Source organism: Microcaecilia unicolor, chromosome 1, assembly GCF_901765095.1.
Source record: "Microcaecilia unicolor chromosome 1, aMicUni1.1, whole genome shotgun sequence".
NCBI classification, from domain to species: Eukaryota; Metazoa; Chordata; class Amphibia; order Gymnophiona; family Siphonopidae; genus Microcaecilia; species Microcaecilia unicolor.
In genome coordinates, this window is record NC_044031.1 from 769,026,843 (window position 1) to 769,041,168 (window position 14,326).

At 42.0% G+C, this 14,326-nt stretch overlaps 1 protein-coding gene across 1 annotated transcript in view; it reads right to left on the bottom strand.

The window, feature by feature from the left end:
- Positions 1-14,326, bottom strand: part of UACA (uveal autoantigen with coiled-coil domains and ankyrin repeats) — a 146,925-nt gene that overhangs the window by 5,348 nt on the left and 127,251 nt on the right. Inside the window, 2 exon segments of the mRNA XM_030189816.1 lie at positions 6,604-8,997; positions 10,032-10,087. Of these exon segments, the coding sequence (XP_030045676.1) occupies positions 6,604-8,997; positions 10,032-10,087 (2,450 nt within the window).

Sequence of the window (14,326 nt, forward strand, 5' to 3'; positions counted from 1 at the left end):
CAGCCTTTCCAGACCTTACGAGAGAACTACTTAATTTCATTTGTGCTGCTTATATGTAGTTAAGAGGCCCGAAGAAAAAAGGTAAACTTTTCCAAGACAAGTTTTAGTGCCAATTGTTTTCTTTTCCAGTCTACAGACAAGAATATATATCAGTAATTATTTTTCTCTTATCAGGTTGAGAAAAAAATTACTTTTCTGTCCTGAAACTCATCTATTTTGGCTAATGGTTAAAGTCTCTTTTCTTTCTTATTTTGCTGATTTATTGTAGTGAATTTTAGCTGAGGACACCAATTTTGGCGCAACATGCGTGCATGTCGAGATGAGAGACTGCAATTATAAAACAGTTTCTTTTAAAACTCACAAGGAGAAATGATTGGAAACTATTCTACGGTTGAGACTTATTCATCTTTGGAATCAAACTAGAGCCCACTGATTGGACAGCTAAGTACTAGCACACTAATCCACAGTGGAACTAATATACCATTAGAACTCCATTTGGATTATTGCCATGTGGATAAAGACATTGTTATGATGGACACAGAAAGATTAAATTAATTATTTTCTTCAGTCTTTACCGAGGAAGATTTGGGAGAGATACCAGTGCCAGAAATGGTATTTAAAGCTGATGAAACTGAATGAAATCTCTATAAACCCAGAGGATGTAATGGCACAAATTGAAGAGTAGCATATCGCCTGGAACAGATGGTATTAATCCTAGAGCACTGATAGAATTGAAAAACGAACTTGCAGAACTATTGTTAGTAATCTAACACATCTGCTATCACCATTAGGCCCTGACTAGGGCCCGCATTTGACCCCCAATCTTCAGCTGTACAGATCCAACCAAGACACTATCCGCCCATCTAACTATTCACCACAAGGTCCTGTTCAACCTGTTCTTAAATTTAACTAGTATAGCTAATTACCCTTAATTATACCATAATTTAGCTATTTTACTATCTACTTATTCCTTAATACTCCTGTTAATTTAGCTAGCCAGTCCTGCTAATTATCCATTGTATTCCTTATACTACTGTGAATACTAACTACCCACTGTATTCCTTTTACTGTTGTGAATTCAACTAATTAGCTGATTATCTATTTGGTCCTGCTAAATTTCTACTGAACTCCATACCACTGTGAATGCTAATTAATAATACTATATTACTGTGAATACTAATTACCCACTGTGAATTTAGCTAATTGCTGATTACTATTTAGTTCTGTTAATTTATCCATTGTACTCCCATATCATTGTGAATGCTAATTAATAATACTATATTACTGTGAATACTAATTACCCACTGTGAATTTAGCTAATTGCTGATTACTATTTAGTTCTGTTAATTTATCCATTGTACTCCCATATCATTGTGAATGCTAATTATTCACTGTAATCCTCATACTGTTGTGAATTTGCTAATTAGCTGTTTCTATCTCTAGACAGTCCTGCTAATTATCATTTGTATTCCCTAACTCTGTTGAATACTCTCTCTTCATCAAAATGAATTTCCTAAATATTCTTTTTACCATTCTTTCACTTGTTCTTATCCTTGCAACCTCCAAAGCCCTCCCACCTGACCTTAGCTTCATACCAGTTCTTCATCACCACAAAAGACCAACTAAACTAATTACATCCTCACGAAATCTTCATAACCATAGAAATCCATCTCAACCTCACCAACTATCATTGGAAGGAGATAGTCTAACAAACACCATAATACCAATTAAAACCAATGCACAAATAAGACAAATTATAAATATTACTTCGTCATCTCATAAATCTGACAATCTTGACTTGCTTTTCATCACAAAAACCTGGATCAGTGACTCTAAAGACCCAATCATACTGGATATTTGCCCTCCTAGCTACAAAATCTTACATTGGCCTAGAAAAGAGAAAATTGGAGGAGGAATAGCATTAATCTTTAGATCTGACTTTTCCGCTGAAACCATATCTGAAAGCATTACCCCACAGTTGGAAATCGCTTCAATCAAACTAGACAGCCCTTCGCTATGCGATCACCTGACCTATATTTTATTTTACAGACCCCCATGCAACTGGAACCACAACCATTCTACCTTCATGGACTTTATTACTAACTCATGCATTAATAACCCCAATGTAATTATTTTAGGCGATCTAAACTTACATCTAGAGGACTCCAAGTCTGTCCATACCCGAGAATGCACGGATCTTCTCTATGTGACCTCATCCTACCTCCACCTCAACCCACTCACATCAAGGGTCACTCTCTTGATATTATCTCTTATAAATTTCCCGCCGATCATAATTTCATTATATCTGATACTGATTGGTCTCCCACTCCTTGGTCTGATCACTACAAAGCATCCCTCACCATTCAATGGCACAAAAAGGGTCAGTCTAAACCACATAACCCTACAACATTCCTCACCAGAGGACGAACTGACAACGATAGCTTCTGGAAACACATCTATGCAAATAACTGGTCTACACCAAACTCTGATCTCTTCCTTACTATCTGGGATAATAGATGCAAAATGGTTCTAGACGAAATTGCACCACTACGCTCCAGAACTTCACGTAAACGTAACTCATCACCATGGTTCAACGACTCACTGAAAGACCTAAAATCTCAAACCAGGAAACTTGAAAAAGCATGAAGCAAATCTAAAAATAACCTTACCTTTAATACATGGAAGCAATCACAAAGAAACTATAAATATGCTATTAAACGTGCCAAAAGAGACTATTACACACAAAAAAATTACTATGTTTGGCACTGATATTAAAAAACTATTTCAACTTATAAAAAATCTTTTAAACACAGACCCAGTGACAACCTCACCTTCAAATTGTCCTTCGGTTGACCAGTTAGCGAAATACTCCAGTGACAAAATCAATAATCTTCGCAAGTCAATTCCTTAAGACACTCATACTGCGGACACATTTCTTGACGAACTAGATCCTGGATTAGATGAAATACCAGTAGACTGATCCTGGACTAATTTTACCCTCCTGACCACCAAGGAAGTCACTAAAACCATCTCTATACTCTCCAAATCACAATGCCATCTTGACCCATGTCCAAATTACCTCTTGAAAGGCACTCCAACATGCTTTATCTTGGATCTCACCACTCACATAAACTTCCTGCTTCAACGAGGTTCTTTCCCCACTAAACATGGTAATATTTTATTAACACCTATACCAAAAAATCCAAAGAAACCAGCAAACGACGTTACCAACTACCGTCCAATTGCCTCCATCCCTCTAATTACTAAATTGATGGAGAACAGAGTGACCTCACAACTCAATTAATATATTCAAAAATTTTCCATCCTTCATGAGTCACAGTCGGGCTTCCACTCTGCCCACAGTACTGAAACGGTCCTCCTTACCATAATAACCAAATTCAAACAAGAAATCGCAACTGGAAACAATATCCACCTTTTGCAATTTGATCTATCAAGCGCTTTTGACATAGTTGATCATAACATTCTTGCCAAGCTTTTGGACAAACTTGGAATTGGCGGCAATATTATCAATTGGTTAAAAGACTTCATCACCACTAGGTCTAATCAAGTTAAAGGAACCACAAATATATCATCCACATGGTCGTCAGAATGCGGGGTGCCACAGGGATCTCCTCTTTCCCCGATACTCTTCAACCTCATGATCCCCTTGGCCAGGTTATTAGCCAAACATGGCCTTAATCCCTTTATATATGCTGATGATGTCACCATATTTATTCCCTTTAAATCAAATTTATCTGAAATTTCCGATAAAATCAATACTGGCATGTCCACCATAACCTCCTGGGCTAATGCCTTCAAGATGAAATTAAATAAAGAAAAAACTCAATGCCTAGTCCTTTCATCTCAATACTCCCCACTTCTCCCAGCTACTCTCAATACTCCAGATGTAACTCTCCCCATCCTTCGATAACCATGTTAAGCTCACCACGAAAAAAATGTTCAATATGATGTGGATTCTGAAGCGAGTAAAATCTTATCTTCCCTTGAACACTTTCCGGAACCTGGTTCAATCCACAGTCATTACCCATGTCGATTACTGCAACAGTGTTTTCCTAGGTGTAAAACCCAAGTCCTGAAAAGTCTTCAGACTGCCCAGAAAACAGCAGCCAGACTTATCTTTGGCAAGTCAAGATTTGAAAGCGCATTACCCCTCCGAGAGAAGCTTCACTGGCTCCCCATCAAAGAGAGAATATACTTCAAGGTCCATACAATGATCCATAAGATCATATCAGGAGAATCCCCTAACTATATGAACAACTTGATAGACCTTCCTATCAGAAACAGATCAATGTCATCACGAACATATCTCAATTTACACCTTCCCAATTGCAAAGGTATCAAATACAAAACCTACTATGCATCAAGTTTCTCCTTTTTGGGTAGTCAACTGTGGAATGCTCTACCAAGACCCATCCGAGCAATTAACAACTATTTACCATTCAGGAAAATGTTAAAGTCCCATTTTTTTCAAGCAAGCTTACCCTAATGGACCAACTTAATTCTACCAGCCCACCTACAATACTCCTGCTCTGACAATGACACTAATTATACCTCTCACCTTATTTTCAAATCCCCTTATACTCAATCTCCAATCTTTTACTCTCCATCCTTTTTACCATATCCCTCCCAATCTCCTTCAATTTTACCTTTCCTATCCTATCCTTGTATACCTTCCCTATTCCAATTCATATATTCTTGGGCATTGTTGCCACTGTGTTTATCACAGTTTATAATATTCCTCTTACATGTTCTTTGTAATGCTTTTTTTTTTTTTTTTTTTTTACTATGTAAGCCGCATTGAGCCTGCTCTATGTGGGAAAGCACGGGGTACAAATGTAATAAATAAATAAATGTCATTTATCTTTAAAATCAAGCGTGGCACTGGAAGATTGGAGGGTGGCCAATGTAATGTCAATTTTTAAAAAAGGTTCCAGGGGTAATCTTTAAAATGCGTTTGACAAAGTACCTCATGAAAGACGCCAGAGGAAATTGGAGTCATGGAGGTAGTGTTCTACTGTGGATTAAAAACTGGTTAAAAGATAGAAAACAGTAGGGTTAAATGGTCAGTATTCTCAAGTTTATCTTGTTGGGCAGACTGGATGGACCGTACTGGTCTTTTTCTGCCATCACCTACTAATTTACTATGTATTAGGAAAGGAATGAAAAGCAAAAATGAGGATGTTATAATGCCTTTGTATCACTCCATGGTGCAACTGCACCTCGAATATTGTGTGCAATTCTGGTCACCGCATTTCAATTAAGATATAGTGGAATTAGAAAAAGTACAGAGAAGGATGACAAAAATAATAAAGGGGCTGGGATGACTTCCCTATGAAGAAAGGCTAAAACGGCTAGGGCTCTTCAGCTTGGAAAAAAGACGGCTGAGGGGAGATATGATAGAGGTCTATAAAATAATGAGTGGAGTGGAGTGGAACAGGTAGACGTGAATCACTTGTTTACTCTTTCAAAAAATACTAGGACTAGGGGGCATGCAATGAAGCTACAAAGTAGTAAATTTAAAACGAATCAGAGAAAATATTTCTTCAGTCAATGTGTAAAACTCTGAAATTCTTTGCCAGATAATGTAGTGAAAGCAGTTGGCTTAGCGGGTTTAAAAAAAAGGTTTGGATAGCTTCCTAAAAGACAAGTTCATAAGCCATTATTATTATTCAACTGCTTATTTCTGGGATAAGCAACATAAAATGTATTGAACATTTTCGGGATCTTGCTAGGTTCTTGTAATCTGGATTGGCCACCGCTGGAAACAGGATGCTGGGCTTGATGGACCTTCGGTCTGTCCCAGTATGGCAATACTTATGTTCTCTAAGTTTGTAAGGAATTTAAATAGTGATATTTATAAAAATAAAATTTGATACTTAAGTGTATAGTTGGTTATTGTTAGTTTGAGTCCCAGGTGTACTTACTGTAGATATATATTTTTAATATTTGATTTAATAAAGAGTATTAATATTTATTAATGAGAGACTCCTGAAAAAATTAAGTCAGATAAGAGACAATGTCCTTCTGTGGATAAGGAAAACAGAGGGTAGGGTTAAATGGACATTTTTCTCAATGGAGGAGGGTTTTGGAGGGCTCAGCACACAAGGTAAGGGAGCAATGGTGAGATGTGTACCTGGGAGCAGTTTATGAAGTGCACTGCAGTGCCCCCTAGGGTGTCCTATTGCTGTCCTGGGATGTCAGGGGGACCAGTCTACTAAAAATGCTGGCTCCTCCTACATCCCAATGGCTTGATTTTGTGCGTTTTGCATTTGGACATTTTTTTTTTTCTGAAAATGGACCAAAAAACAAAACGTCCAATCACAAAACGTTGTTCAGAACAGTATTTTCAAAAAAAGATTATAATTTTTCTTTTTTGAAAATCGGACTTAGGGTATGTGGAGGGGCATTTTCGATATGACGTCTACCTGTCCTCAGAGAATAGTTTCTTGCCATCCCAGGCTTTTCTTTAATTTTTAACAATTTGAAAGGATATCATGGAACAATAACATCAGTTTCATTAAGGAAAGGTTGCTGAAATAAGAGATTAGTTATTCATATGCCTGTGTATATCTTGTTGCTTACCTTGTTATCCTTCGTTTCTAGCTGTTTGCCTGAGTCCTGGATGCTGTTCTGCAGGTCACTGATTGTGGCAAGCGACTGGTCATACCTCTCTGTTAATTCCCCAATTTCCTGCTCAATGCAGGTACTCCTGGTCTGAAGTGCCTCCCTGGCCTCCATGTCTTCCTGTTCTTTTCTCGTAGCCTTGGTCACTTCCTCACATGCATGCTGGTACTTCTCTTGCAGAAGGGTGAAACTCTGCTCTCTGCTGAATGCCTGGGCTTCTAATTTAGCTCTTACAGCCTCATGCTCTGACAAGTCAGTGACCTGCCTTCCCTGCAGTTCCTCCACTGCTACTTTGATATTCTGAATCTCAGCCTGAAGTTTAGAGATCTCCATGTCTTTAGCCCGCAAAACATTCATTTTTTCCTCCAGTTGTCTCTGGGATGCAGTGATCTCTCTCTCCAGAGCCTCCTTTACCTGTATGTATTCACAGCTCTTCTGCTGCTCTTGCTGCCTCAGTGCTTTTAGCTTCTGGTCATGGTCTGCTTCTGTCAACCTCAGCTCTTCTTGCAGATCCTTGATGGTACTTGTCAGTGTCTGCTTCATAGCATTAGACTCTTCTTTGGACACTTGCTCCACCTGTGCTCCTTGTTCTTCTCGCAACTGCTGCAGGGTATTGCTTAGTTCCTGTACCCGGTGCAGGAGTACCTGCTCCTGCTCCTGGAGGGCCAACATTTCAGTCTGCAGCTTCTCATTCTCCAACTCCTTCTCCTTCACTGCCTTCTGACCTGCCCTGCAGCTTTCCTCCTGCTCCAACAGCTGCTGCCTGAGCTTGTTCACTGTGGCTTGCAGGCGTTGTTCTTGCTCTTCAGCATTGGCTACAGGGATGTACTTGAGACGAATGCACTCCTTTATGGTGTCTAGCTCTTCATTCTGTGCTCTGGTGGCAGCACGCAAAGTTACAATCTCCCCTTGATCACACTCATGTGTAGCTTGTGCCTGTGTCAACTGCTCCTGCAGCACCTGCATAGCTCTTTCCAGTGCTGTCATTTTCTCCCTGTGCTCATGCACACTGATGAACTCTGTGCTGATCTTGCACTGCACATCCGCATGCTGCTGTGTAAGTACTGCATATGCTTCAGTCAGTTGTGTACATTCCTGCCGGACTGCCCCTTCTCTCTCTCGGGCACTATCCTCACTGACGGCTGCTTCCTGAACACGGGCCTGAAGTTCGGCATTGATGACCTCCAGCTCCTGGGCCTTCGTTTGCACGTCCCTGTGACTACGTATGAGCTCATCTAGCTGCCCCTGCAACTCTGTCAGTCTACATTTCAGAGCAGTAGTTTCCTTCTCATGTCTCTCTGGTGGGATGTAGGTTGTCTGCAGGTGGTCTATGTTCTGTAGGAGCTGCTCCACTTCCAGCCAGCTGTTTTCCTGTTTCGAAACAGAGTCTGCCAGTTGTGCTTCCAGGCCAGCAATGGTGATCTTATATGACTCTCTCAGCTCAGAATGCTGCCACAGTGGCACAGCAGTTGCTAACTCCTGTTGCAGCTGCTCACTGGTTGCTCGCACATCCTTTGCTTCTGCCCGAGAGCTCTGGACCTGTGTGGCCAGCTGGGAAATCTGGTCCTTGAGCTCTTTGGCCTCCCGTTGCTGCTCTGCCAATTCCCTTTCTATTGCTGCTACCTGCCTGGCTTTTTCATTCACTTCATTTGTCAACAAACTCTTCATGTTTCCAAAGCGATCAGCTGGGACGCACAAAGCGAGCTGTGAGGCCATGTCCTTCAGTTGCCCTTGCAGCTCCTGCAGCCTGTATGTTGCTTGCTCCCTCTCACTTTCAGATGTCCTGTTCTCCTCATGCAGTCTGCGATTTTCTTGGCTAAGCCGCACCTCCTCCCTGCGAAGCTCTTCTGCTAGCAGTTCCTGCTGCCTCAGCTGGTTGCGTAATCGGCCTACCTCAGATGAGGCCCCCTCATACTTGTTTTTCATGTCAGAGAGCTGCTCCTTCAGCTCCTCTACCAATTTACCAGTCCCTGACAGTGCTTCCTGGCTCAGGTGATCCTTCAGTGCCAGGAACTGACTCTGCATCTGCTTCACTTTTCCCTCTGAATCAAACATACGTTTCTGGACATCCTTGAGTGCATTCTCCAGCTCTCTGATCTGCTTGTCTGCTGCTACCTGGGTTTGCTCACACTCTACAGTCAGTGCCTCATACTTGGCTGTTTTATGGGCCAGTTCCTGCTGGAGTTTGGTCGCCTCTTTCTTTGCCCCCTCATAGTATCTGCGCAATGTGTCCAATTCCTTCCTCAGCACATCCATGTCCCCAGGAATTGCCTGGCCAAGTCCCGTCAACTCCAGTGGTCTCAACATAGATCGAGGCTGGAGATGGGATGACAATGATGACATCTGTTTGTGCTGAAGAAAAAGAAGAAAACATTAATGCACATTTCCCTTTAGAGACCTAAAATGCTTCAAAAGGATCAGTTCCTACAGCACAGTTAAATGTGTCCGGCAAAACTAGTCCCATAAGTTCCAATATCTGCTAAATTACCTCAGAATAGTGGGCAATACTGGGGAAATGGGGTATGCCATAGTTGGCACCACTGTAGGGGAAGAGGAGCGATGCTCCCTGGATGCTGTGGCAATGTATGGGATAGCCCATTCAGTCTGCCAAGCTGCCTTGGCCTACAGCGCCCCTAGCTCTGTTTATCATCCTCCCTGTTTCAGTCAGTCTATCACCACTCTTGTGAATATCCTTCCTTAGTTAATCACTGCTAGAGAGATTAATGAAATGTGCTCCAATAAGTGGTACACTTCTCTTCCATTTATGTGCTATATTAAAGTTATGAAGTTGCTGTTGGTTACAAGGGCATCATCTATTAAATTGAGTACTGAAACAGAAAAAATTCTACATGTCTAAGGATTTTATTTCAGAGTTGAAGACTCTATAGTCTGTTAATTGACAGGCTGATTATGAACCCTCAGCTGCATTTCTGGTCTCTTCCATGCACTTAAGTCAACTTTCTGGGTACAGGTTAGCTGATTGGATGGTATACCCCAATCAGTGCTACAGCACAGGGCAGCATCCCACTAGTGCCATATACAACAAAGTTTATTCTAGACCCAAAATTAAACAAAAATGTTCTCTGTCAACTTTAGGGGGCTCTACTCACACATAGAGGCATATTTTCAAAGCACAAAGTTACTGAGAGGCATATTTTCAAAGCACTTAGCCTCCCAAAGTTCCATAGAAACCTATGGAACTTAGCCTCCCAAAGTGCTTTGAAAATAAGCCTGAGAGTAACCTAAGTAAGTGCATTAAAAATGAGCCCCAAAGTCACTCAACATTTTAGATTATAGTACTGTTTATGATCACTAAACATCAACTGAAATATCACCACCCTGTTCTCCTAGTAAACGGCTTGTGATTCGCACTACATATGAATTACCTGCTGCATAATTGTGCCAACCCCATGGCCCTGCTTCACAAGTATGTCTTCCTTCCCTGCAACATGAGACATATGACATTTAGCCACTCTATTGGGCATTCTTGAAGCTTGCTTTAATAAAGCCCATCAACAGAGACATGGAAACATGACAGTGTAACATACAAGCAGTTTATTTCCTCTCAAGCATGCAAAGTATATTCCCTGAAGTATAAGGCATTCTCTACATTGCATATCTACTCAAGCCATAGTTCTTTATCTTCTCCTCACCTCCTTTCTCCTTTCACTTATTCAATCTAACTAAGCCTCAATCAGTCTCACTGCCTTCCCCCTAGCTGCTTGCTTGGATTCAGTCATTCCCCACCCCAGCCTCAATGTTGCCCTCTTTCTCTGGCAACATCTTCTCCTTATCTCAGCAGCATGACTCAACAGATCCTCCCCAGAAGCATATGTGCACGGATGGGTGTCTGGGTGGCAGCGTGTGTTTGGCAATCATATCAAAAGTTGACAAGTCAGACTTCTTTAAAGGGAGAAAAAGGATCTGTATTTGTTTTGGGAGAAATGTTACAATGTGATGAATGAAGGCATTTTTCAGTTTGTATGCCTTTAAAATGAACCCAATGGGCATAGTCCAGGAGTGGACAACCCAGGTCCTCGAGGGCCGCAACCCAGTTGAGTTTCAAGTTGCACGAGATCTATTTGCTTGCACTGCCTCCATTATATGCAAGTAGATCTCATGTATGTTCATTGGGGAAATCCTGAAAATCCAACTAGGTAGTAGCCCTCGAGGACTGCCCACCTCTGATCTGGTCTATGGGACAAGGAAATCAGTATTTGTCGTGTTTGAACAGTGTGAGACCCACTGGGGATCACAAGGGTTCAATCCCTGGCCAGACAGTTGAAGCTGAAGTGACAGAGTGGCACAGTCAGGCAGAAGCCAATGAACAGATATCCGGAGGTTAAGTTTAAGAGGAATATTTACAGCTAGCAGAGGTGTAGGTACACCACTTCTCACCAGCCTCAACCCCAGCGCACTCATTCTCATCAACAGCATCGGCCTAAGACTCAGACAGCATAGTCGCTGTAAAAGTGACCATCCCAAATGACTTGTCAGTCAGGGGGAGGCTGAAGTTTTTTCAAGAAAGGTGGCCCCTTGTAATCTCCGACTGATGGGTCCTTCAAATAGTCTGTCACAGATACGCCTTGCATTGGTGAAAGAGACCGCCAGTTTGCCCACAGAAAGCAAATCGCTTCAGTTCTCATCACAAGCAAGTACTTGAAGAAGAACTCTCTACCCTTCTAAAGGCCCACGCGGTCAAGCCCGTTCCACCAGGGGAAGGGATTCTATTCCAGGTACTTCCTTGTGCAAAAGAAGATGGGGGGAGGGGGGATGTGTCCCATCCTAGACCTAAAGGCCCTGAACAAATTCCTGGTCAAGGAAAAGTTCAGCCCATCCATATCTATTCAGCTATGATCAGGGCATAGACTGTAGAAGTCTGCCCAGCACTGGTTTTGCTTCCCAATTATCGGCGTTGCCACCCAATCTCCACTAAGATTTCATAGATCCATTCCTTCTGAAAAGATTCTTTTCTGTTTATCCCACGCATTGGGAGTTGAACATCATTTCTTTGAAGGCGTAAATAAACATGTGGACAAAGATGAACTAGTTGATGTAGTGTATCTAGATTTTCAGAAGCTTTTGATAAAGTTCCTCATGAGAGACTCCTGAGAAAATTAAAGTGTCATGAGATAGGAGGCAAGGTTCTGGTGTGGATTAAGAATTGGTTATTGGACAGAAAACAGAGGGTAGGGTTAAATGGTCATTTCTCTCAATGGAGAAGAGTGAACAGTGGAGTGCTACAGGGATCTGTACTGGGACCGGTACTATTTAACATATTTATAAATGATATTATTATTATTATTTGTTACATTTGTATCCCACATTTTCCCACCTTTTGCAGGCTCAATGTGGCTTACATATAACCATTAACGGCGTTACCGATTACGGTCTGAACAAATACATGGTATGAATGAATACAAAGTGATATTGTAGTAGCATGAGGTACATGTATGGTAGGTACAGTTGAGTGAACGTAGAGAGGAAAAGGGGGAAGAAGAGTCAGGTAATGTTCATTACGGTCTTTGGTTGCATTGTGTCGCAGGTGAACAGGATCAAATTTGCAGATAATACAAAACTATTCAAGGTTGTTAAAACACATGCGGACTGTGAAATATTGCAGGAAGACCTTAGGAAATTGGAAGACTGGAAGTCGAAATGGCAGATGAAATTTAATGTGGACAAATGGAAGGTGATGCACATTGGAAATAATAATCCAAATCACAGTTACCTGATGCTAGGGATCCATCTTCAGGGTCAGCGCCCAAGAAAAAGATCTGGATGTCATCATAGATAATAACGCTGAAACCTTCTGCTCAATGTGCGGCAGTGGCCAAAAAAGCAAACAGGATGCTAGGAATTATTAGGAATGGGATGGTGAATAAGATCAAAAATACTATAATGCCTTTGTATAGCTTCATGGTGCATCAGCACCTTGAGTATTGCGTTCAGTTCTGGTCGCCGTATCACAAAAAACGTACAGCAGAATTAGAAAAGGTTCAAACAAGAGCGACAAATGATAAAGGGGATGGAACTCCTCTCGTACAAGGAAAGGCTAAAGAGGTTAGGGCTCTTCAGCTTGGAAAAGAGAAGGCTGAGGGGAGATAGGATTGAGATCTACAAAATCCTGAGTGGTATAGAATGAGTAGAAGTAAATCGATTTTTTACTCATTCCAAAAGTACAAAGACTAGGGGACACTCAAGCAAGTTACATGGAAATATATTTAAAACAAATAGGAGGAAATATTTTTTCACTCAACAAATAGTTAAGCTCTGGAACCCTTTGCTGGAGCAGGTGGTTACAGCAGTTAGTGTAGTTGGGTTTAAAAAAGGTTTGGACAAGTTCCTGAAGGAAAAGTCCAGAGTCTGCTATTGCCCTGGGATTTGTAGTATGGTGTGTTGCCACAATTTAGGTTTCTGCCAGGTACTTGTGACCTGGCTTGGCCTGACCCAGTATGGCTACTCTTATGTCCCCTGGACGCCCTTCTCCCCATGATTCAAGAGAATGATTGGCTATGCACTCTGGACTTAAAGGATGCTTACACTCACATCCAGATACTTCCAAGTTCACAGGAGGTATCTCTGATTCTGGCTGGGGACACCTCACTTCCAGTACCATGTGTTGCCTTTTGGCCTTGCATCAGCTCCCCGGGTTTTCACCAAGTGTCTTGTTATAGTCGCAGCATCACTAAGCAGACTGGGAGTCCATGTGTACCCCTATCTTGATGATTGGCTGGTGAAGGACAGTGCTCAGGAGTTCATACGGATGACTACTTGGGTGTTAGAGCTACTAGGGTTTGTTTTTAAACTACCCCAAGTCCCATCTGCTCCCTATCCAGATTGGAGTTTACTGGAGCCCTACTAGACACTCAGCAGACTCAGGCTTTCTTCCCTGTGACAAAGGCGGAAACTATTGCTGATTGACTCTCAGCAGCTCAGCAGGTCACAGCTTGCCAGATATTGAGGTGGTTGAGCCACACAGCTTTCACTATTCATGTGACATCTTCACATGAGAACTGTCCAGTGGACCCTAGCTTCCCAGTGGTGTCAGGCCATGGGGAACCTGAAGGATGTCAGAGTGTCACCAGAGCTGGCTCAATCTCTGCTTTGGTTGACGATTCGATTCAATTTGACTCTGGGACTCACATTCCAAATTCCACAGCCCATAAAGGTGCTGATGATGGATGCATCCCAACTGGTGTGGGGAGATCATATAAACGGGCTTCATACTCAAAATGCTTGGTCAGCCCAGGAGACAGATCTTCACATCAGCCTTCTGGAGCTCTGGAACGCTCTAAAGGCTTTCAGAGATTGACTGATCAACCGAATTGTTCTCATTCAAACCAACAATCAGGTCACCATGTATTATACCAACAAGAGGGAGGCACCGGATCATGCCCTCTGTGTCAGGAGGCTGTCAGGATGTGGCACTGGGCAGTCCAGCAGGGAATGCTCCTCAAGGCCACTTACCTGGCAGGCAAATCCAACACCAGGCCAACAGACCAAGTAGGGTCATACAACCACACAAGTAGTCGCTCAACATGAGTGTTGCCTATGAGGTCTTCTGAGAGTGGAGCACCTCCTCGATGGATCTCTTTGACACTCAATCCAATAACAAAGTCCTTCAGTTCTGTTCCAGGTTCTAGGCTCATGACAAACTAGCGTCAGATGCCTTCCTCCT